This window comes from Daphnia magna, linkage group LG1, assembly GCF_020631705.1.
Source record: "Daphnia magna isolate NIES linkage group LG1, ASM2063170v1.1, whole genome shotgun sequence".
Taxonomy (NCBI): Eukaryota; Metazoa; Arthropoda; class Branchiopoda; order Diplostraca; family Daphniidae; genus Daphnia; species Daphnia magna.
Genome location: NC_059182.1, coordinates 2,413,108 through 2,436,460, shown reverse-complemented (window position 1 = coordinate 2,436,460; position 23,353 = coordinate 2,413,108). Strand labels below are relative to the sequence as shown.

General features: G+C 43.2%; 3 protein-coding genes and 1 long non-coding RNA gene across 7 annotated transcripts; 3 read left to right on the top strand and 1 right to left on the bottom strand.

Annotated features, from left to right (window-relative positions):
* Nucleotides 1-555: 555 nt before the first annotated feature.
* Nucleotides 556-2,628, top strand: LOC116936475. Its single transcript, XM_032943619.2, has 2 exons — nucleotides 556-1,321; nucleotides 2,062-2,628. Exons 1-2 carry the CDS (start codon nucleotides 1,010-1,012, stop codon nucleotides 2,191-2,193), a joined length of 444 nt encoding a protein of 147 aa, XP_032799510.2. The 5' UTR covers nucleotides 556-1,009; the 3' UTR covers nucleotides 2,194-2,628.
* Nucleotides 2,629-3,204: 576 nt separating this feature from the next.
* Nucleotides 3,205-6,319, top strand: LOC116936473. The gene is made up of 9 exons (XM_032943616.2): nucleotides 3,205-3,362; nucleotides 3,556-3,686; nucleotides 3,754-4,256; nucleotides 4,322-4,355; nucleotides 4,421-4,521; nucleotides 5,236-5,575; nucleotides 5,655-5,800; nucleotides 5,871-6,057; nucleotides 6,142-6,319. Exons 6-8 carry the CDS (start codon nucleotides 5,410-5,412, stop codon nucleotides 6,042-6,044), a joined length of 486 nt encoding a protein of 161 aa, XP_032799507.1. The 5' UTR covers nucleotides 3,205-3,362; nucleotides 3,556-3,686; nucleotides 3,754-4,256; nucleotides 4,322-4,355; nucleotides 4,421-4,521; nucleotides 5,236-5,409; the 3' UTR covers nucleotides 6,045-6,057; nucleotides 6,142-6,319.
* A 146-nt stretch (nucleotides 6,320-6,465) lies between these two features.
* On the top strand, nucleotides 6,466-23,069 carry LOC116936462 (serine/threonine-protein kinase Genghis Khan). Of its 4 annotated transcripts, XM_032943601.2 has the most exons (25): nucleotides 6,466-6,791; nucleotides 6,857-6,967; nucleotides 8,805-9,269; nucleotides 9,971-10,242; nucleotides 12,129-12,428; nucleotides 12,749-12,892; nucleotides 13,124-13,246; nucleotides 13,337-13,545; nucleotides 13,622-13,848; nucleotides 13,984-14,144; nucleotides 14,262-14,368; nucleotides 14,483-15,317; nucleotides 15,438-15,586; nucleotides 15,665-15,771; nucleotides 18,277-18,575; nucleotides 18,639-19,262; nucleotides 19,340-19,619; nucleotides 19,682-19,935; nucleotides 20,041-20,398; nucleotides 20,472-20,657; nucleotides 20,728-20,854; nucleotides 20,921-21,209; nucleotides 21,273-21,399; nucleotides 21,474-21,588; nucleotides 21,668-23,069. In XM_032943601.2, exons 3-25 carry the CDS (start codon nucleotides 9,017-9,019, stop codon nucleotides 21,876-21,878), a joined length of 5,757 nt encoding a protein of 1,918 aa, XP_032799492.2. In that variant the 5' UTR covers nucleotides 6,466-6,791; nucleotides 6,857-6,967; nucleotides 8,805-9,016; the 3' UTR covers nucleotides 21,879-23,069. The 4 variants fall into 4 exon arrangements, with proteins under 4 accessions (XP_032799492.2, XP_045036364.1, XP_032799493.2 ...); XM_045180429.1 differs by having other exon boundaries at nucleotides 6,466-6,967; XM_032943602.2 differs by having other exon boundaries at nucleotides 6,467-6,967; nucleotides 21,477-21,588.
* LOC123477094 lies at nucleotides 9,479-12,270 on the bottom strand. The gene is made up of 2 exons (XR_006652392.1): nucleotides 12,132-12,270; nucleotides 9,479-10,940 (listed from the first exon to the last, which is right to left on the bottom strand). It is a non-coding gene; the product is annotated as an uncharacterized LOC123477094 (long non-coding RNA).
* Nucleotides 23,070-23,353: the final 284 nt, after the last annotated feature.

Below are 23,353 nucleotides of genomic sequence, written 5' to 3'. Positions count from 1 at the left end.
GGTTCATTTTCATGGTCTGTGTATTTCTTCTGAAAAAATTACTTCCGAAGCCCAATGAAAATGGAGCAATGTTGTCGTTAATTCATCTGCGAGATAAGATAATGACACATTTTCTCATTCTTAACAATTTTATTTGTTTCACCGGTCTGATCATTTGTCGTGTTTTGCCCTTTCAGCACAGTTTATACATTTTTTTTTTTTTTTTTTTTTTTTTTTTTTTTTTTTTTTTTTTTTTTTTTTTTTTTTTTTTTAATTATAAAACCCGATTTAGGGGTTTATTTTCCTTTCCCATCCTCCCTTTATTTTTTCTTCTATTTCGTGATTTCTTGATATACATTCCTGCAGTGTGCAGTCTATTGTCGATCCGTTATTTTCGGTCAACCGCGTTGAAGCAAAAGAGCATCTTTTTTACCTCAACAGATGGAGTAATGTTGTATAGATTGATTTGCTAGAACTAACTTATACATTATGTCACGTTTGGTTTTTTTTCTTTTAGGACGAATAATACAAAAGGTGAACGATATGGGAATAGACAATTAGCCAACAGGTTATCAACAGATGATGTATTAAAATTGATGGCCTCATTTCAATCGGCTGAAACTAGTTGACGTTCCCACAATCCAAATATCGGCAAGTCAACCTACAGTTAAGGTTTAGCTAGAACGTCAGGTGGTCGCAATTGTTTTCTTAGTTTCTTTCCACTTTCCAGTTGCTGCGTGGGGCGGGGTTTCACCATTCGCCTGGGGTAGAGCCGGTTTACCTGGAGCAACCTTCAACAAAACCAAACTGCGTAGATCGTGGGCCCCGATTTCATTGCTTGCAGTTGTCTAAAAATCTCGCAACTTGAGTTTGATCCAGGGACCTGGTTAAAACGGTCTCATCCTTTCAGGATTTCCATCTGTGTTTTCTTAAAAGGGAAGATAACAGATCACAGTGGTCCAACCTTGGTGAAGAGTGAAGACTGCAATAAATTTTTCTTCCACCAGGAAGAAGAAGCGCCCGTGTTGTAATGGCTACCAAAATGAAGGCAATAATTCCTCCTGTCACGATTTTGCAACGTCCGCCTTTCACTAGTCGCGACGATGGCCAACAATTGATCCGGACATCTGTTCGCACAACTTCTAGCCGGCCAAAATTTTCCATTCGTTCCAAAAAGTCGGCATGTAAAAATTCTAAAAAAGTTAAAAAAACAGATAAAACTCAGCGTTCAACATCTACACGACAACCACCAGCTTGGGATGCATTTGAGCAATCAGATCCGCCTAGTGAAAACGCGAAAAAATTGAAAACTAAAACTAAAAAGAGGAAGATATCGTTGAAGGTACGTCAGATTCATCTATCAAACGTCTTTGATTCAATCGAGTCGGAACAAAACATTCGGTGATTGCTGAACTACGCCGCCCGAAGGACATTGGAAAGTGATCCGAAAGCAAGACGTGTGGATCGAGCAGCATTTGCCCTTCAAAACATAGGGCGCCCTTAAGCTATTCTTTGCCCTTTCTTTTTTTTTTTTTTTTTTCTTCTCCCTTTTATTACTAAAAAAATCCACCGTTGTGCACGCTCACGAGTTGAACAACATGTACGTTTGTCGTTCACACTCGAGTCACATTGAGAAAGCAAGCAATCTCTGGGAAGCAAAGTTTTCTTAGCAGAGGCAACAACAAACTTGAGCTTTATTCAACATCCGACTGCTTTTCAGTCGAGTCTTTTTACTCGCTGCTGTTCTGAAGTTTGTTAGAAACAATGCATTCCCATAAGGTAACAAACAACACGAATGTTTTAAATGTCAAAAGTTAACTTCGTGACCGGTTGTTAAATTACCGTTGCAAATTTTAACGTGACATGTTTTAAAATTCTTGGCAGTCACAACCGGCATGCGTTTGTTTAGAGGTGGTAGCCATTTTCTAGTCTAAAGGTGTCACGTACGTCGTGTGTGGGTCTCTGTTGTATGGCCTCAGTTGTGTGGCCTACTTAAGTTCTGCTTGTGAGAGCAACACGGCGATAGAAAAGATCTGCAGCAAAGTTTTATTTTTAATTGTTCGTTTTGGTGATTTTGCTTAGATTGTGAGAAAAGCTGGCCAACGTATCGAATGGTTGCTGAAAAAAGGTGCCAATTACTTTGGAATAGCCATCATAAAAATCTTCAATCAGCCTGGATTGTACACTGAAGAGTCACGTACGTGTGTCTGCTAATTCAATGATAATGGTATGCAGTTTCTCATCAAAGTGGTGTACAGAATACAGAATACCTTCCTAAATTTCCCCTAAACCCATTGCACCACCGATCAAACTCTGTCAGGATTTGATCGTCCCTGTCAGCTTGATTGTCTAAAAACGCTGTGAATTATGCCTTAACTTTGAAACGCCTTGTGAATTGTACGTTTCGTTTTTTTTTAATGTCTTCCCTATTTCCATGGAAAACCACACACACAAATGACGACATTCTTTTTACCTTCGCTTGATTCGTGCCTTTTTCGAACGAGGATTCCACTTTTAATGCCATTTGGTTCCTTGTTGAAAATTTTTTATCGTGTAAATGTATATTTCGGAATCAATCGAATGATTTTATATATGTCGTCGAGAGTAAGGAAAAAGGGAACAAATTTTAATACAATTCAATAAAACAAACTTCTTTGTTGTCTAACGTTTCTTACAGTGGAGTTATTGAAGACAAACTATGGTAGGTACTATATATGTTCGAAATTATCGTGTGCAGAGTCAAAGAGATTGTGATGAGGACAACACTTGTTTGATAGTCTTCTTTCTTTCTTTTTGAAAAGTCGTCGTTTTTCGTCCCAGGCCAAAGTTGGGAGTGTTCCTGACATTTCCTGTGCAAAATCGTAAAAAGACAAACCCGTGATAAGGCACAGGCAATTATTCTTTCGTGGACAGAACCATCCTGACTGTAACCATCCTGATTGTGTCAATCGTTTCACAAGGTTTTTTTCTTCGTAATTTTGTTTTCTGGCGGGTACACCACAGGTACATACGCTATCTAGTGACCGTGAAGACAAACTCTGGCTGGCGGCCAAACTTAATTTTCGTTTTTCTCAAAAACGTTATTGTTTGACGTACAGTGCAATAAGACAATGGAATTAACCATTTTTAGGAAAATTAAACTTAATGAAAGTTATCCTGTTAAATCTCGATAAATTCCGTAATACACACCATTTGGCAATCTCGCTTGTCGATTTCGCCCCTTGATTTTGTGAGGTTTGCGAGCAGCAAGTCAGTATCGACACAGACCTCCAAATTAGTGAGGAACACGCGTTTGCCTGTTGTATCCTGTTTGCCTTGCATCCACGAGATAAATATAGATGTATTTACACTGATACCAAAACATCCTGATCAGCTTATAGCCGGTAATGCAGACCTGGCAGCGTGTCCTTGAAAATTGGCAGAACGTTGTTCGTGCCAATAAATTTAGACAATTCGAACTTTTCTGAATCTTTCTGTCTACTATTTACTGTTGAGACGAAGATATGTGATCTTTTTCTATCAACCTTAGTTCTCATCCGACTCATTCCTAATATGCTACATTGTGCTTTTTGTCAGGTATCCATGCGTCCTGAAAGGAATGGCAGACGATATTTAATTTTGTCAGTCTTCCGCATGACGCGTTTTGGTCGTTTTCTTTGATTCCAAATTTGGAATTTGAATCTGAGATGGTTGTATAAGTCACACAGGTAGTATGAATTTTTATGCAAATGCAATGTGGCAACTCTAAATGACTGCCAACATTTCTGTTTCAAGAGGAAGGCTAAGGAAACACGTAAGCAGGTGACAACGATCAACGGCCATTTTTTCTTTCGACAATGTCACAAATCGTACAGACTTTTGAGTTGCAACAAGTTCTTTGCCTCAAATTCAACATGTTGTCGGATACCACAGATATTGGCAGTTGGCACAGGGACTTTCAAGCTGCGTAACAGTGTACGTGGCTATGTACCTAATGCGTATCGTCACGTGAGTGAATCACTATTTCGACATCCATGCGTGTCATACTCTAAATGCTCAATGCATTCGACGCAGCTGCGGCTGGAGTACCAGACCTGGTTTTTCATTTCAATGCCAGTGACTAACAAGAAAACTGAATGCTAAATTAAAAGAGTAACTAAGTTAGTTTTACACTCTGCACATAGACAAACAATGTATTTTGTGGCCATGGGCTTTTCAAGACCCGCCACACGAAAAGCAGTAAATCTTGTGTTAATCAACATGTAAATGGATTCTCTCGTGGTTTTGACGTTTAAGAGGTATAATTTTACACCAAATTAGTTTTTTGTTCTTTATTATGATATACGTGAATTGATGATAGTAGGACACGGGTTGTGAACAAAGTTCATTACTAATTGGTAAGCAGTTATTTCTTGGCAACAGTCAAACGACGAATACATTTTAGGATTTTTTACACCTTCAGGAGAACCGGAATCTTTGTGGATTTTCCCTTGTTTTCTATCGCCTTATCGAGATGCACTTGTTTCGAAGGATACGGCCATAATTTTAGTCACAAATAGAAAGGTAAGGACGTCTTCTTTTCAACCCCAAGCTCTCAAAGTCGTCGAATACTCTGAGGAAAAAACCTGACCTTCCTGACCTCACTTCAGAGGCTCAACATTACCTGAAAGTATGTACTCAAGCAGCAGGTGATGCGAGTTTTCTAGGAAGCGAACTAAGTCATCTTAATTCGAGGACAATCCTTCAGATCATTTAAGAGCTACCAACTACCTTTCTGTAAAACAAACACCATCTAGCGTACACAATAAGAAACGCTTTTTCTAGCTCATTAAAGCGCCAAATTTTGTTCTGTTCCGCTTAGCCTGTTGGTAACGAACTAAATCCTTGTGGCTTCTGTATTAGATGTGGATGTCCTAGCCTGACTGAAGCTTTCAATATTATAAAATGAAGTTCAAACGAAAATGATAAGAAAGTGATACGAGCTGTCTCAGGGATTGCTCGACTCCATGTCAGTAGTTGTGATTTAGGTACAAAGTTCAAGTTTTTTCCTATTCTAAAAACATTCCCCATCCTTGTTGAATCGTCGGACTACGTGCGGTAGCATAACAATACCGATGGGAACCGCCCTTTTAGGGGTTAGTAAACACAGTGGTCGTAGATGGCCACTTTGTCTTATGTGTTCCCAAGGCCTACATGTGTTATCTGGGGGTAGTAATCAGTCATTTGACCTCCTACGACCTTGCACCAATCTAATTCGTTTCTCCCCTCTTTCAACAGTTTTATGGGGGAAAAGAAAGTAAAAGCAAATAGTATGCGCCCTCTGTCAAGCTTGGTGTAGTAGTCGATGTTGGTATATAGACGCACTTACTTGCACTTTTCTCCATATTTCATTCGGAATCGACGACGTGAATTCCTCTGTGTTGCTCAAAAGTCAAATAATTTGTGGATATTATGGATATCTTCGGTAGTGCATTGATTAGTCCAACTGTTTCCTGGGCTGTCAATCGCAATATCTCATCAAAGAGTCTCAAACGAAATCACGAACAAGAGGATGAGGATAATGGTGAACCCGATCAACAGGAACGATCGGATAAATATTCGAATTACCGAACCAGTGGTAAGTAACGAAAAATTTTATTACAGTCATCTGGTCGTGAATTTTTGTTATCGTTTTTACATCTGTTCTTCATATTAAGATTTAGCGGAAAACCTGTTAAACAAAAGGTTTTCGCTCCGGGGTAAATTCAAAGAATTATTTCGCCGGGCTGGTGGTTCTTCCGAAGAGTCTCAGTCGCTGCTCATTACTAGCAGATCGAAAAACACACCAAACATCCCACGTGATGTAACTAGTGTAATCATTTTTCTCTAATCAAGGGACTTTGTTAATCCTGATATCTGTTGAATTTCTCTAGAAAATCAAGATTGCCGGAAAGCGATTGCGGAAAGCGCTCCATCAGTCAATCAAATATATGGCCATTGGGATGGAGAACATGGGCACGATGATTTACATTTCAACTAATGTACCCAGTTCCGTGTATTACTGTCGAAATAATACCAATTATGACCCAACTATGCCTTATTATTAAAGGCAAATCAAAGGTACTGACTATATATTCAAAATGATTCAAAAACCTCATATAAAGGTATTTATTTTTTTGTTGTGTTGTTGCGGCATGATTTCAGGCTTGGAAGCTAACACCACCTATCCTCAAGTAGGCGAACTGATTTTACCCCCCTTTTTTTTTGCTTCCAGAATTTCAGATTTTTTAAACTTTTGACGAAAAATGATAAACAACTCATACGATCTTTTCATATCAATAGTGTAGCAAAATAAACGATATTTCTTTGTTTTGTACAAATACTTACACCCTTCTCATTTCTGTTTTGTCTCGAAATAACGAATTTTTTGTAGAGAATCCAGTTTTCCCCGTCAGTTATATTTAGCCCCCACCCGGGTATACTTGGAGGATCTATGTGTGTGTATATGTGTGTGTGTGTGAAGAGGTTGGGTGTTGCCTGTGTGTGTATCTCGAAGAGTTCTGTCAATGCCTCAATGGCTTCGCGTGACGAAGACGAGTCTGCGATTCGGCCAGTTCTGTTGTGTTGGTGACTGAACCTAACCGCCCCGTTCAGCCCATGGTATCACGATTTTGCCAAGTGATTCGAATGTTTTTGTTTAGGTTGTTTTAGTGTTTTAATTTATAACTCTACCGTGGGGCAGAACGGGGCCCTTCTCTTAACTGCTGCGTGTATACTGCCAAAAAATATTGAAAAAGAAGACCAGAGGGAAGAAAAGAAATCTTCAGTGCTGAACGGTATTTCACTTCGTGCCTGTATGTGACGGCTCCAGTATTTTCAGTTTGGATGTGTTAGTTTCATTTCAATCCAACACTTCTAGTGTGTTTGCGATGGACATTTCACAGGACTGTTCCTAGGATGATGAGCTGATTAAGACTTTTGCTTCTTTTTACTCTACTGCCCAGCTGATCAGTCTACCAATTTACATCAGGTATGGTAACATACTAATATCAACCTCAATTGTTTTTTTACACAGCACTGTCTACGTTCAGCCATGATTGGCAAGGTGGATGAAACTAGGCAAGATAAGGTGAAGTTTATTGTGAGCTCGAAAACATGTGATTGTGTTGACTGCTAATCTAATCTAAAATTCAGGCAGGAAGTGTTTGCCATGGAAATCATAACTCTGCCTGCATGTTGCGAGGCATTTGCAAAGCACCCACATTGTACATCAATAGACAGATATGGGTGCTCCTGAAGTCTCGTAATCAATATTCCTGGCTGTCACGCCTGTGTGCTCAAAGGCCTTGCCAACTTTTCTCCTCTCTTGTTTTTTCACATTTGTGAATCCTATATGTTGTGTGGCGAAAAGACGACGATGGGTTGTGTGTCAAGTGTCTAAAGGAAGTTGGAACGATTGGCTCGCCTATGTTGATCATGTCTCCATAAGGTGATGTGAGAGTATACACCAAGTGCAGTGTGTGTGTGTAAAAGGGGGAGGTGTAGGAAAACAGAGAAGAGGTTGGGGAGGGTAGCACTTGAATCGTGACTTTGCATTCGGGAGGAAATAAAGGAAAAGAAAAATAGTCGGCCGTTCCGATGCGGGGGAGACGAGGAGCGGTTATGCGGAAGAGTTGGTTTATTCCTTAGTTACGGATGATTTCTTTCTCCCTTTTTTCTCTCTCTCGCCGTACCTACCCGGTTTTACTCGTTTCTCTGGCGCCGCCAACAAAAAACTAACTTTAAATGTGGGAAAAAAAAAACTTAAAAAAAAATCTTTTCAGTTTTTTGTTGTTGTTGTTTCGATTACATTTAGCGCCCGAAGAACTGTAGCCGTTGAAGAACGAAATAACGGGAAAAAATAGGGGAAAAAAAAATGAAAAAGAAACGAAACTTAGACCTGTGACTGGTTTACATGACTACACGATGCGAGTCTTGGGTTAAAAAAAAAAAAATGTTTGGCAAGTGTCTTATTCGAAGGGCTCCGTCAATGCCAACGCAATTATCGCCCAGGCAATTTATTTACTAGCCCCATTGCTTTACCTAGCTGGCCGGTATATAGGGCAGTAGATGGCCAAGAAGAAAAGAAAGAAAAAAAAATCTTTCCTGTACAATGAAGGAATGTCTCTGTGACTCTTGACGATCTCCCCCCACCTAGTAGTGCATCTCGCAAGGAGAGCCAAGAGAAAGAGAGGAGTATATATATCTCTCTTACATCTAATACGTGTGCAGTACATAAATACAAGGGGCTGATGGGTCGACCGGTCGGGATGCCCTGCTCCTCCCTTCTGGCTGCGCTACGGATAGGGGAGGAGTGATGTATAAATAAATCGAGTTTGTTGTCGGGTGTAGGTGGAGGAATAGGAAGAGTAGCATGTGTGGGATATTTTTCTTTGCCTCCCTTGAAAATATATTTAAAAAAAAAAAGGCAACTTGGCTAACGTAAGGTTTTCCTTCTTCTTATTCTTTCGTCCATTCAGACGCCGCAAATGGGTTCTGCTGGCCCCGCTGTCGGACCGGCGTGTCTCCCGCTGCGTGCGTGTGAGTGGTCGAGGGGGTGGTAGTGGGAGAGACAGAGTCAAAACTGATCTTCCATAACTCTCTGTGCTGTTTGTACGTAACGAGGAGGGGGGTCGTAACAAGAAAAGAGTAAAAGAATAGCGGGAACTGCTCGTTACATGAGTTAATAGTAGTATACAGTACCTTGGAGATCTTGTAAAACGATTTCCTCTGTGTATGCTGTGTAATCCTTTTCCCTTTCGTTTTTGTTTTATGTAGCTATTTAAAAACGAATTCTAATAGCTTTTCTCGCGTTTTCTCTTTTGCAGATTTCTTGTGCACGAAAGAGAAGAAGGAAGGAAGAAAAACAAGGATGTGTCCAGTTATGACAGCCGCCAAGGATTAGTGTTGACGATCCCAGTGTGTGTGTGTGCGTGTGTGTGTTGTTTATTTTTGTGAAAATTAATTTGGCGATAAAAGACGCTCTTCAACTGAGGAAGAAACAAGAAAACGGACTAGCGAAAGAGTTTCTGCTTGGCTAATGGCTGCGGCGGCGTCGTCGGTGATGGCGGCCGACCTGTCGCCGGTCGAGCGACGCCTCAAACAGCTGGAACGGCTGCTATTGACCAGCGGAGAGGATGGAGCCGTCAGCGCTAGCACGTCATCGTCAACATCCACGTCGACGATTACCATCAGCGTCGAGACGCTGCTCGACGCTCTCCTCGTGCTCTATGACGAATGTTTCACCTCGGCCCTCCGCAGGGAGAAAACCGTTTCGGACTTTCTCGAATTGAGTATGTCAATAATTTCGTTTTTTTTTGGTTTTTTTTTAGGTGTAGACGCTTTTTAATTTGTTTGTGTCTGCCTTTCCCTTAAAGAGAAATTTATTTCATTTAAAAAAAACAAAAAAACGGTGACGTCTGCTCAGCGCCCCTTGCGTACACACCTGACTTCCCGTGCGTCACGCGTTAGTGAAAAATCTATATTAGCATAAAAGCGAGTGTTTGGAGCCGACAATTTTTTATTTGCCACGGGTAACGAATTGTGTTTAAAAAAAGAAACAAGAGGAGGGGAAGAGGAGGTGGAGGAGGGATAAACAAAGGGGGTAGATGCTGTGGGTGATGGTGGTGTACGTGTTATTTTTGACTTAACGGCGTCGGAAATAGTAGTTGGACCGTGATAGCTGGGTGGTAATATACTCCATTATGCCTACACATTGTTGTTGTTGTTTGTTGTTCGTGTACGAACAACAGAGACGACAAGCAAAGGGCTGCGGAAGTCATCACCGGCTTTATCCGCCCCTGTCTTTCGCTACACGAATTTTATTTCCTTCGGAAATACCCCGACGAACATATGCAAAACACTTCCTCCTTTCCATACCCCCTCTTTTTGATAAAGTCTAAGTTATTGTTGTTGCATTTAGTGGGTGGGTGGGTGGGGGGGATAAAATCGACTGTTTTCATTTATTCCGTATTCTTCTTGTCGTTTGTCGCAGTGAAACCGAGCGTGAGTCAGATCAAGAGCCTTCGACTGACACGCGATGACTTTGAGCTCATCAAAGTGATTGGCCGGGGAGCGTTTGGTGAGGTGTGCGTCGTCAAGTTGCGGCACACGGAGCGCGTCTACGCCATGAAGATCCTCAACAAGTGGGTGATGTTGAAACGGGCCGAAGCCGCCTGTTTCCACGAAGAGCGCGATGTCCTTGTCCGCGGGGATCGACGGTGGATCACTGACCTTCACTACGCCTTCCAGGACGAAAACAATCTGGTATAACTAAGGCCTTTTGATAATATCGCATTTTTTTTTGTTGTTGCCCCCCCCTCCTTTTTCCCGTTTTTCTTTTTTTTTTCTCTCGTGTCCTTGTCCTTATAATAAGAATATCTTTTTCTTTTGGCCTGGCATCCTGCCCAGGTATTTCCTTCAGACGAAGACCGGCTCGATCATTTCAGATCTCCTTCCCAAAACTTTCCCTTTCCATAGTGACGTCTTTATCCCAGAAGAAGAGAAAAAAGCGAAAATGGCCAAAGAACGTTTTCTTTCTTTCTTTCTTTTGTGTGTTTCGAATTTCTGTTGGGAGGTGTCGATTCGATGTGCGCAGAGATCGAATAGCACACACGCACACAGATACACACACCTCCTTGTAATGAGAAGGGGAGGTGGTGGTTGTCTGGGCTGGCCGCGTTTGATGAGATAATTTGAATTTTCTTGTCGTAACGCTTGAATTGTCGGTCGGCCACTTCCTGCTGGTTGCTTGTGTTCGTTTGCGGTTGTCGTCACAGGAAAAAAAAAAATGGGGGGTAAAGAAATGGCAGAGAAATTCTTTTGGTGCGGGGTTTCGGATGACGAGAAAAACGGTACACGCACATACAACTAGTAAACAGTTTTACTACAAACGGCATAGGAGGATGTACTGCCTCCAAAGTTTGAAGACCTTTCTGTTCCAGCCGGAAAGCAAACAGCAGAAACTGAAAAAAAAAAATTATTGATTTTTTTTTTTCCCTGGAACACACACAGAGTTGAAATTCCAGACAATTGGTGTCTGTAATGAACGAAAACCAAACCTCATTCTTTCCTCCTGTTCGGCGTGATGGAAGCAGCTGCCCACCCTCTCTGTATTATGTGAAGGAAAGGCAGCTGTTTCATCCTTCCCTTAAAAAAAAAAAAAATGAAAAAAAAAAATCCCGACCGGAGGCAAAAGACAAATAGAGATCCAATAAGGGGAGTGGTAGAGAGGGGGGTGTCTGTGTTGTCTACCCCCGGAATGGAGGGTGAAGTTTTGGCCGAAATTATTTAGGACGTCAGAAAGAAAAAGGGACGTTTTGAAGTGTGCGTTCCAGACTCATAGCCGAACCTCCTGCCCAACCAAGTCTGTGCGTGCGCGTGTGTGTGTGTGTGTGTGTGTGTGTTTCTATTTATGGCTACATTTCTTCATGCCGGACTGGCGCGCTTCATGACTTGAAGCGTCAATATTTTCACCACCTGGGCCATGAATGTGTAGTACACACATAGATACGTGCAAGCATGGCGTCGTCTAGGCGAGAACTTTCAAGCGGAAGCGTTTCTGCAGACACAATTTTTCGTTTTGTTTTTTGTTTTGTTTTCCTCTTCTTTGAAATTTCTATTTCGCTGGGTCTCGCCCCCCTCCACCTCTGAGCTGGCCGTCACGCAACTTTCTGTGACCGACCGCACTGCATTACGTAAAAGGCGCTTATAACCTAACCAAAGAACTTTCTATCCTTGATGGACGGGCCAAATAGTTCGGGAAAGACAAAAAAAAAAAATTTAAAAAAAAAATACTAGTCGGTCAAGAAGATCGTAAATCACACAAGTCCGAGAAAGACATGACCGGGTGTCGAGAGTAAATGTCTATCGAAAGAGAAATAGATAGATTTCAAGCCAAAAACGTAATATTAAATAATATTTTTTCCAGCGGGTAGGGGGGGGGGGCATGTCAGCCAAAGATTAGAGATTCATCTTGTTTTTAGAACCGCCTTCCTTATCTCTCCTTTATTTCTGCCTGTAAATCATTTTCTTTTGATTGATTTATTAGTTTCTACTACCGAAAATAGTGTGGCAACGCTGGTTGAAAAGGCGTCAATTTCTAAATGTTAACTTTTATTGTTTTGTTTTTGTTTTTGTTTTCCCCTACCAAGTACCTGGTGATGGATTATTACTGCGGTGGTGACTTGTTGACGCTCCTGTCCAAATTCGAGGATCGTTTGCCCGAGGACATGGCCAAATTCTACCTGGCCGAAATGGTGCTGGCCATCGACTCGATCCACCGGCTGCGCTACGTTCACCGTGACATCAAACCGGACAATGTCCTACTCGACGCCAACGGACACATCCGCTTGGCCGATTTCGGCTCCTGCCTCAGACTGCGCGAAGATGGCACCGTTCAGAGCAACGTCGCAATTGGCACACCTGATTACATTTCGCCTGAAATCTTACGGGTGCGTGGTGACATTTCAAAAATAATTGTCGTCAAAGAATGCTCGCCAAGAGAGAGTTATGGCTGTTATTTAGAGCAGACGCAATATGGCGCCGTTAGAATTTTAAAGCGCATATTCGGTGCCAACAAGTTTGTCCTTTCTCCCTTTCTAGTTTGGTTTCGTTACATTTATTTTTTTTGTTTCATCTCGTCTATGCGCTACACTTAGTTTGGCATTGGCTTCTAGGCGTCTAATGGTATTTTCCTTGTTTTCTTAATTTTCTCTCTTGTCTTTTTTGTTTTTTGTTGTTTTCGGTTGTGGTGGGCGATGCTCGTTTCCAGGCGATGGAGGACGGCCAAGGACGCTACGGTCCGGAATGTGACTGGTGGTCGCTGGGCGTGTGCATGTATGAGATGCTGTACGGAGAGACGCCCTTCTACGCTGAATCGCTGGTGGAAACCTACGGCCGCATCATGAATCACAAGGTTTGTATACATCTGAATGTAATGCGTATATGATTTCAACGCGATCAAATGACCCCTGACTGGCTAAAATGACCCTATCGAATATCGCATAGCCTAACACATTGACGACTCAATTTCTCCAATGAGCCAATGCGCTATTTTGTCCATCCCTCTCCCATCTTTTTATTATGAACGATATTTTAAATATTTTGTAATAATTGTTTGTTTGTTTGTTTGTTTGTTTTTTTAAAGAGTTGCTTTGATTTTCCAACGGATTCCGGTCTGGAAGTGTCGGAAGATGGCAAGGATTTGATGAGGAGACTCATCTGCAGTGCCGAATATCGTCTTGGCCAAAATGGCCTCAGTGATTTCCAGGCGAGTCATTTTCTCTATTCATCGTATTTGCAATTTTGAATGAATCGATTGAGTGAACTTATTTATTTTATTTTATTTTATTTTGTAAAGAATCATCCTTGGTTTTCCGGCATCGATTGGGACAATATCCGTGATAGCACGGCTCCTTATATACCGGAAGTGAGCAGTCCTACTGACACGTCCAATTTCGATGTCGACGACACGGATCTTCGTAGCGCCGACGTCCTTCCGCCGACGGCCAATTCTGTTTTCAGCGCCCTCCACCTTCCATTTCTCGGTTTTACCTACACGCAGGGCAGGTAATGTTGTTGGGACAAAGAAATGAAATGAGAAATTGACGTAACGTAACCGTCACACTTTAATCATTGCCAACAGTCTACTGACGGACATGAACCGGTTGCTTATCCACTCAAACGGAACTGGTGACGGATACACCTCCGCCACTGCAGCCACTCTGACTCACGTGACTGCCGCTGCCCTTCCAGCGCTAAACGGCTCCTCGGGCGGCGAGAGCTCCGGCTCTGGCTGTAATCCGCCCGGCAATAACAACGATGTCCGACGATTACAAGACGAAGTCAATCAGCTGACGAAGCGTAACGGAGGTACAAAACTCTATCGTCTTGTACAGTGCACAGAGTCTTCCTTTGCTTTATCTTATCTTATCTTGTTGCAACTGCTGCCCTGATTTTTTGTTTTTTTGTTTTCCCCACTAATTCTCTTGCTTTCGTATTTCTTAGAGCTGATGCAGCAGTTGGCCAGAGCGGAACAAAACGGCAAGGAGATGTCGGCCCTAATGAAAAAGGATTTCGAACTAAGCGAAGGCGAGAAAAGCCAAAAGATTAAAGACATGGAAAAGAGTCAACGTCAATGGAAACAAGAAAAAGATGAACTCATTCGGGTATGTTTTCGCGTCTCTTTTTTCAATCGTGTCAATCCGTTTCACATAATCACGCGCTTTCTTTTTTTTTATATTTTTCTATTGATTTTCAATTTCTCTCTTTAAAAAAAAAAATAGGAGATGACCGACACGCAAGAAAAATTGCGACTGCAATCCAAAGAGTTGAAAGACGCCATTGGACAACGCAAACTGGCCATGACGGAATACACGGAAGTCTCGGACAAGTACGAATTCAATGACACCAACCAGCTTAAACCAAATGACGTTTCATTTTTATCTCATTTTCAAATATTTGTTCATTTTTTTGTTTTCTCTCGTCATGTTTGTTTCGCAAACAGGTTGTCTGAATTGCGGCAACAGAAAGCCAAACTGTCGCGTCAGGTACGCGATAAAGAAGAAGAGCTGGAAGGCACTCTTCAAAAGATGGACGCACTCAGGAATGATTTGCGACGGGCCGAGAAATTGCGTCGCGATCTCGAAGCGCGGGCCGAAGAGCTCCAGGCGGACGTGGTCCGCGAAAAGAGGCTGCGCGAACGGGCCGAAGAGCACGCTCGATCCCTTCACGAAGATATGGAGCGATTGCAACAGAAGGCCCAGGCTGGCGAGGCGGCCATGAACTCGATGGAACTCAATCAGGAACTTGTCCGGCTGCGATCTGAGCTTGAAAAGCAGGAAATGCAGCACAAGGAGATGGTCAGCCAGCTGGGCAACCGGCACGCCATCGAACTGAGCGCGTTGAACGATCAGCTGCTCGAAGCGGACAATATGCGGGCCACTTATGAGAAAGAATCGGCCCTGTTGAAAGAGAAAGTGGAGCAATCGAGGCAGGAAAGCGCCGTTGAAAACGAAGAAGTCATCGTCGAAGTGCGTCGGGCTCACGAACGGGAGAAGCAACTGCTTCTCGAAGACACGAAGCGCGTCGTTGCTGAACTGGAACGCTTTTCCGACTCGTGTATGCGGTTGCAGAGTGAGAAACGAGCCATGGAAGAAGAACTGTCGGAGCTCCGCAATAAGCAGGCGGCCGTCGCGCAGTGGGAGGCTCAAATATCCGAGATTATCCAATGGGTCAGCGACGAAAAGGATGCCCGTGGCTATTTGCAGGCGCTGACCAGCAAGATGACGGAAGAGATGGAAAATTTGAAGACGCAGGGAGTCGGCGGAACGCCGAGCAACGTACGTTTATTTCGATGCGTCCTAGAGACTTTGGAAAAGATTTTCAGTTCCAATTTTGTTTTTGTTTTTTTAAACTTAAAAATTAAAATTTTTCTTTTTTGGAAATGTTTGAATGCACAGGAAAAGAACTGGAAGAACCGGCGTTCTCAGAAACTGGACAAAATGGAAATATTGAATTTACAGAGTAGCCTCCAATCGGAAATCCAGGCCAAGGAGTCGATCCGAGAAGAATTGACGCAAATCCGAGCCGATTTTATAGCAATGCAAAAGTATCTTTCTATGGCAGACTTCATTTGTTCGGCGAATGGAATCATTTAAATTTGTACTCGATTCATTTTTTTTTTTAGGGAACTGTGGGAAGTGAAGGGACAGCGGGAAGAGCTGGCTCGTGATTTAGTGCGCAAGGATTCCCAGTTGAAAGAGATGCAACAACGACTCGAATCCGGAGACGGATGTAAGTATTCGGATACGTTTGCTAATGTAGTGCAATGGAATAATTTAGAGGATGGTGATATAATTCCTCCTACTTCCCTCTCGAAAAATCCATACATCTACCACAAAATGGGTAATCCCCTGTATCGAACTTCTGCCGGATTGCGATTTTGATCCCCGTGAGGCTCGATCTCCCCCTTCCCTCCCTGCACTATTTTTTTCTTTTTCAAAAGCTCCTCGTAGTGGCTCGAACAAAAACTATCCCACCATCACCAAACAAGTGGGCATCGTTTGTTAATTATCCGTTTTCATTTGATTGCAGTTGTTTAATCTTTTTTTTTTTTTCTATTTCTTTTCTTTTTTCTTTTCTCCCTTTGCACAACGATTTGTCCTGGCACAGCCGTTCATTCTTTCACGACTGCACCCACGTGACCCTCTCCTCCATCCACCCCCCATTGCCACCACAAATCCCGCAAAAAGATATGCACAGCAAAAATGTTATTTGATTTTTGGAATTTTTGCCCCCTGTGAAACAGCAAGGCCTTTTTAAAATTTAGATTTGCCGCTCTTGTTTTCCCGAACTTTAACCGGGTGTGATGATAATGGTGCTAATGATATAATGCTTTGACACCGCGAATGGCTAATAATATTAATTTCTTTTTATTTTTATTTATTTTTTTTTTTGACGGGAGCCGGGGATGGGAATACCACATAACCCCCAAAAGAATTTTCTTTTGCCCTAATATCCCTCACCTCCCTTTCATTTAGTTTAAAAAAAAAGAAACCCAGCTTGCTTTCAGCAAATATTGATGAATCTCTTTAATTATTTTTCTTTTCTTTTTTTTTTTTTTTTATTTTTTTTTTTTTTTTTTTGGGTTGTAACGATCTAATCCTCTTTTTTTTCTCTTTCTTTCTTATTCCTTTTTCCCCCTTTCTCACACACAATCTTTTTTTATTTTATTTTTTTTTTTCTACCGGGCCTCCTTCGTTCTGTCCCTTAATTTGGTTTTCTTAATTTCCAAACTTTCCCAGTCAAAATTCCCGTCTTCCTTGGCTTAACCAGCTGTCTGTGGGGCTTGGTCGTCCTGCTCATCCGTGCCTTTGTGTAGTCAGTTTGAATGAAAAAACTCAAACACACCCACAAAGTTTTTTTCCTTTTTAAATTAATTTCTAAAAAAAAAAAAAAAAACAAAATCAAACAAAAAACAAAACAAAACAAAAATAAATAACTTGTGACCAAAGGCCCCCCCCCCCCATCAGTAGAATAACGCGCTGTGCTCCGTCTCTCGCTTCCGGCAAAATCCTATTCATACGTATAGACAAATGAAACAACGCACTGTGCGCTTCCACTCGACTCGTTGTTATTTTAACTAGTCAAAAAAAAAAAAAAAAAAGGCTCAGCCATTCATTTGATGAAAACATGAGATTTAAAAAAATACAAAAATAAATAATTGCCTTATTGTTACCGCCCGTCCATCCTCATCCCTCCCAGCCATGGAAAGAAGAAGAAGTTCAAATATCACTCGTGCAGCCTCTACGTTCTTCCCAACGTTTTCTTTCTCTGTCCATCTTTTCTCTCTGTCTCTCTCTGTCTCTCTCTCTCTCGAAAAAACAAAACAAACAAACAAAACAAAACAAAAAAAAAACATTCACAAAACAAAAACAAAAAAAACAAACAATTTTAATGGGGTTCGACTCTTCTCTTCTCCTGTCTGGATCGCCTGTGGTCCGCCCGCGTTGGTGCAAGCAAAATGTACTTTCTCCTACTCTCCACTCTCCGGTTGTTGTGTTGTGAGACACTTTGACACACTCGGAGGAGACACTTTTCATTCGGTAAAGCAACAAACGACAAACAAGTCGCCAACCCAAAGCATCCTTGCCCCAAATGCTAAAAAAAAACAAAACAAAACAAAACAAAATATCTGTGCGGTGTTGTGCCCCCCTTGTGTGTTGTTTTGCCTGTGCTGGATGTATGGCTGGACACCTTTTTCCTGTTTCAATTGCGTCCATCCGCCTTGCTGTTTCTGTCTGGTTGTTTCTGGTACGCACCCTCTCGCACTACGTCCGGTTGTCCGCCGCATAGGAAATGAGCTTTTACCTTCCTAGCTCCTCCCCCCACCCGCCCCCCGCGCCGTCATTGTGATTAAACAATCGTAAATTTAATTCCAGAACGAAACTAATCGTCTCTTAGCCACCCTCCGCACCATTAACAAGAAATAGCAGAGAAAGGCGGGGAAAACTAGCGGGAATGGGAGGGATTTTGCCATTTATTTGATTTTTATTTACTGATCTTCGTTAGCGTGCTGGAATTTGCCTCTACCACCTCTCCGTTTACATCCGCACAATAACGCAGAAAATTCCCTGGACATCTCTTTTGTTTAAAAAAAAAAAAATCCTGATGGCAGTTTTAATGTAGTTGTTTGTCTTGTTGACTAGCTCATTATTATTATTATTATTATTTTTTTTTTTTCTCTGGGTTTTCCCCCCCTTTTTTTTTATGTGTTTTTTTTTTTTTTTTCTTCATTAGTTTTGGACAGACCCATATCGCAGATGTCATTCCTGGAGCAGTTTCTCAAAGAGTCGTCGATCAGGGGTCGGGCAGCGTCAGCTGACAGCGAGGAAGGCGACATCGAGGACAACCGAGCGCCATCGGTGCTCAGCAGCAGCAACAAATCGGCTTCCGATCTCAGTAGTCCCGTGCAGAGTGGGCCCTCTCACCACATCAGTCCACTACATCCAGGACAGCAAAGCCAGACGGAAGGTGGCAACGGTGGTTCACCTTTTGGTCATCGCAGCATCGACCGCAGCAGTGGCCACATGATGCAGGTGTGCTAAACGTCTTCTAAAATTTGTATGGACATGTGACTTACCTTGTCGTTGTTTGCCCAGGGTCCTGGAATGGTGGACATGTCCCAGAGCCAGCACACGATGCAGATGCAAATGCAATTGCAACAGAACCTGAACTTCTCCCACCCGTCGCCATCCAACAGCAGCGCTGGTTCGATGCCTCTGCATTCGTCACCGTTGACAAGCACGTTGTCGTTGCGTTCGAAATCGCATCAGTTCCTCGTCCGTTCCTTCCCGTCGCCGCTCAAGTGTAACCACTGCACGTCGCTCATGGTCGGCCTGAGCCGCCAGGGCGTCGTCTGCGAAGTCTGCGGTTTCGCGTGCCACGTGGCCTGCAAAGACAAGGTCCCTCCGCTCTGCCCACTTCCTACGGATCAGACGAAACGACCGCTGGGCATCGATCCTACCCGCGGCATTGGAACGGCCTACGAGGGCTACGTCAAAGTGCCCAAGCCCGGCGGCGTCAAGAAAGGCTGGCTCCGTCAGTTTGTCGTCGTTTGCGACTTTAAACTCTTCCTGTACGACATCTCTGCCGAACGCAACGCCCAACCGTCCGTGTCCGTCTCGCAGGTGCTGGACATGCGAGACGAGCAGTTTGAGGTCAGCTCTGTCCGCGACTCAGACGTTATACACGCCAACAAGAAGGACATCCCTTGCATTTTCAGGGTTAGTGCATCGCGTTTTGTTGCGTTCTCTTTGGTCCAGTCGTTTCATTGTTTGGCGTTCTCGTTTTACCTTCGCAGGTGAGCACTTCGATGATGGATCCGCCCGGCTTACGCAACCATTTGCTGATGTTGGCCGACACGGAAAGTGAAAAGACGAAATGGGTCGTGGCGCTCAACGAATTGCATCGCATCCTGAAACGCAACAAATTGCCCAATCGAGCCGTTTTCAAGCCCAAAGAAGTGATGGATAATTCCATCACGTTGATCAAAACGGCCGGTAGTGGCGCCGTCATCGACACGGACCGACTAGCCATCGGCACCGAAGAAGGACTCCTTTGCATCGATCTCGACCGTGAAGGTATGATTGTAACTGAACTAAAGTTCCATGAACGCTTGTGCTCACGATTCGGTTCCAAATAGAAATCGCCCGAGTTGGTGAGAGCAAACGCATCTACCAAATCGATTACCTGCCCGAGGAACAACTGCTGGTCGTCATATGCGGCAAACAGCACCACGTACGGCTCGTTCCAGTGCGTGCCCTCGACGGTGACGATGTCGAATGGATTAAGGTGGCCGATACGAAGGCCTGCATCAGTTTCACCACTGGCATTCTTCGTCAAGGACACGGCACTCAGGCTGCCGTCTATTGCCTCTGCGTCGCCGTCAAACGTCAGGTTCGTATTCCTTTTGCACGTGATCTCGTTTGTTGTTGTCGTCGCCATTTTGGAACGCTTTCAAGAATGTTGTTTTTCGTTCGTCGGTTCCGTTTGTTGATGCAGGTGCTGCTGTTTGAAATCACCCGGACCAAGGCACGTCACAAGAGACTAAGGGATATCCTATTACCAGCGCCAGCCCAGTGCCTCAACGTGATATCAGACGGGCGCCTCGTCGTGGGCTACCCTTCGGGCTTCGCTGTTTACAGTCTGATGGGCGACCAGCATCCGATGTCGCTTGTCCAAGCTGAACATCCCAGTATTTCGTTCATTACCCACCATCCGCTGGACGCTCTACGGGCCGTCGAAATCAACAGCCAAGAATTCCTGTTGGTCTTTTCCACGCTGGCCATCTACGTTGACTACCAAGGGCGGAAGTCTCGAGAGAAAGAGATCATGTATCCAGCGCCTCCTTTGGCCATTGGTAAACTTACCTGATTTGCCCTCGTCATTTGTGCCAGTTATTAATGTTCAAATATTTTTGGAATGCATTACAGTCAGCTACGATGGCCATTTGCTAATCTACTCTGAGACTCACGTCGACGTGATCGACTGTTTCACCGGTGACTGGGTCCAGACGCTTAATTTGAAACGTTGCCTCCCCCTCAATCATAATGGTCTCCTATCGGCGTCCTTTGCCTCCGAACAGCCTTACGTTGTCTACTTGCGAAACATCAACAAAGGTATTGGATCCATTCGATTTAAGTTCTTAATTTTCCCCCGGCCGACGAAATCATTTCGTTTCTTGATTAGTTTGCGACGCCGTTAACGTCCCAGAAAGCGAAGTGACTTTAGGGGGACAGAATCGAGCAGGAAGCAATCAACCACGAACACGAAGGCGATTCTCTGTTCGCGAAAACAATCGAACATCGAAACCAGCGTAAAGACGAACAACTATGAAAATGTTCGAATTCGGGATTAATCGTTCATCTCCGTGATTATGCAGGAACAACGACCGCCGTTCAAAGATGATCTCGGCACCGTCCAATTTCAATCACATCAGTCATATGGGCCCCGGTGATGGAATCCAGATGCAAAGACTTCTGGATCTGCCGCAGCTGGACAAGGCAGAACAATTTATTCCACACCAGGCTGCCCAGCATCTGCCCGGTGCCATTCCTCTTACAGGCATGTCGACCAGTTCGAGTAGTACCAGTATTACCGGATCGCCGTCACATATGATGACGCTGCAGCAACAACAGCAGCAACAACAGCAACAGCAAGGCATTCAGAGGGTAGGTTCCGACCGTGTATTTTATCGAACATCAAGCGCAATTGACCATGGCGACGGCCTCCAGGTGCGAAGCATGTTCCAGCAGTCCGGAAGCAAATTAACTGCTCCTCGTGTCCCGCCCCAGCCGACTGATCCTTCGCCTCCCCGTCGATCCATATCACAGTCAGGAAATTCGTCTTCCGTTCACAATGGTATCATTTTAATGTCCCCCCCATTCTTTCTTTCTTAAATTTGCTTAATCAAGTCTAATGTTCTTCGTCGTAAGCAGGTGTACCATTACCAGGTCTGCCTCCACGACGGCCAGCTCCTCAGGCACCGTCTCACCAGCGTCCATCTCTGCACATTTCTGGTCCGATTCTAACTTCTTCCACATTAGCCAGGTTAGCCCGATGAAATGAAAAAACATTAATTTCTTTCTATTTTCTTTCTATTTCTTACTGATGAGTTTTCGTTTGACAGGACACCCGAAGGGACTCAGATAACGCCAATGACGCCGAGCAGCGGTCTTTCGGGCCAGCACCTACCTTTTAGCTTCTCGACTCCGCACGATATGGGCACCAATGGCAGTCCGCGTCATTCAATCGCCTCTAATAGCAGCGGGCTGAGTAATCCCCCCAGCCCAGGTGTAACGAGTCATTTACGTGACAGCCGGGACAGTTACGAATCGTGAACGTTGTCTACACTTCTTCATAGAGGGAATCATTTCTTCGTTTCCACATCGAAAAATACTAAACGAAAGCGGCGTACTTATTTATTTGTCATAAGGACTCTTTAAAACACAATAAAACAAAACAAAAACAAAAAAAAACAAAAAAAAAAGAGGAACAAAATGCAACAAAAGCAAAATTGAAAACAACAAACAAGCCAAGCAAAAAGCGTGACGATGATGTTGTGATTGTGTTATGCATTGGCGCGATATGAAAAGGACGTACTTGTCACTATATTAAGATTCCTTTGTTGGTTTTCGCGTTTTGGGTAATTATTATTTGAAACAAGAGCGGATCATGTAGACCTCTCCTCGGCGTAGTGATTCGTCGAAACTTACAAGTATCAACCGCAACGTCACCGACTTCAACATCTCCCAATTTTTCTCAATTCGTCGTCTGTCTTGTGGTGCTTTCATAGACTTATTCCTTTCTACTATTTTCTCAAGCGAATCAATCAATTATTTGGCCCCACGTACTTAATGCAGTCTTGACTCTCATTATTCTTCCTTCAAAAAAAAAAAAATGGCATTTAAATATTGCATTCATTTTTTTATCAAATTGCTGGCCATTCATTTGTAGGATGGAAAAAAAATGCTTGTACACTTTCGATGAGAGCTGGCCATTGCATAACTTGGGTTTATCTGCACCGCCATTTCTTTATTTGAATTTTTGTGTTGTAATTCATTTTTCTTTCCTCCCTTATCCACGTCCAGGGTCTGTTGTACAGCCTTGTAATATCCCCTTCTTACCATTATTTTTGTTTTGTTACCTTTCTTATTATTTTGTGTACGTAGAGCGGCCGGTGACTACCCTCGTCTACTTATTAACTGGTCACCGGCCATTGGCGAGCGAAAGAGTGTCCCTTTGTTACGAACACCTCCATCTTTTACCCGCAGGTTCTCTCACTAATTTATCGTTTCTTAATCTTGTCGACACCGTTGGATAGTGACTTGTTTCCTTTGTTCACGCTAACCGTTCCGTCGTGGACTTCGTTTACTGAAATCTTTCTTTTTTCATCCGGATAATTCGCTTGACACTTCAGAAGAAAAAAAAAAAAACGCTGCCGCTCTAATAAATCCCAGACCTACATACTGTGAATGTTTACGTGCTCCCTAACTAGGTCTTCTTTCATAGGAAATATACAATTTATCAAAGGTGGACTACTCCATTATTTCAGAATCATGGGTCATGGGTTTGAATTTCTATGTTACAAAACGAGAAACCCAGTAGCTTACGATAGATTTAACGCGTTACTCGAAATCCCACATGACACCGAAATGTAAGACAGAAGCACCATATAGTTTTTCCTTTGTCCTTATTTAAGTCCGACAAAATAAGCCCGGCCAACCTATGGAACCGGTGTTTTTTCGTTATTAGCCTTCCAAAACTAAAAAAATTTTTCCCTTTTCCTCCTTTTAAATAATTAACACCAACTTTT

Coding starts and splice junctions, on each gene's coding strand:
- LOC116936475 (XM_032943619.2), top strand. CDS start 1,010: ATGGCTACCAAAATGAAGGCAATAATTCCTCCTGTCACGATTTTGCAA. Junction 1,322..2,061: donor AGAGGAAGATATCGTTGAAG/GTACGTCAGATT, acceptor GATTTTGCTTAG/ATTGTGAGAAAAGCTGGCCA.
- LOC116936473 (XM_032943616.2), top strand. CDS start 5,410: ATGGATATCTTCGGTAGTGCATTGATTAGTCCAACTGTTTCCTGGGCT. Junction 5,576..5,654: donor TTCGAATTACCGAACCAGTG/GTAAGTAACGAA, acceptor CTTCATATTAAG/ATTTAGCGGAAAACCTGTTA. Junction 5,801..5,870: donor CACCAAACATCCCACGTGAT/GTAACTAGTGTA, acceptor GAATTTCTCTAG/AAAATCAAGATTGCCGGAAA.
- LOC116936462 (XM_032943601.2), top strand. CDS start 9,017: ATGGCTGCGGCGGCGTCGTCGGTGATGGCGGCCGACCTGTCGCCGGTC. Junction 9,270..9,970: donor TTCGGACTTTCTCGAATTGA/GTATGTCAATAA, acceptor CGTTTGTCGCAG/TGAAACCGAGCGTGAGTCAG. Junction 19,620..19,681: donor CATCGATCTCGACCGTGAAG/GTATGATTGTAA, acceptor GGTTCCAAATAG/AAATCGCCCGAGTTGGTGAG.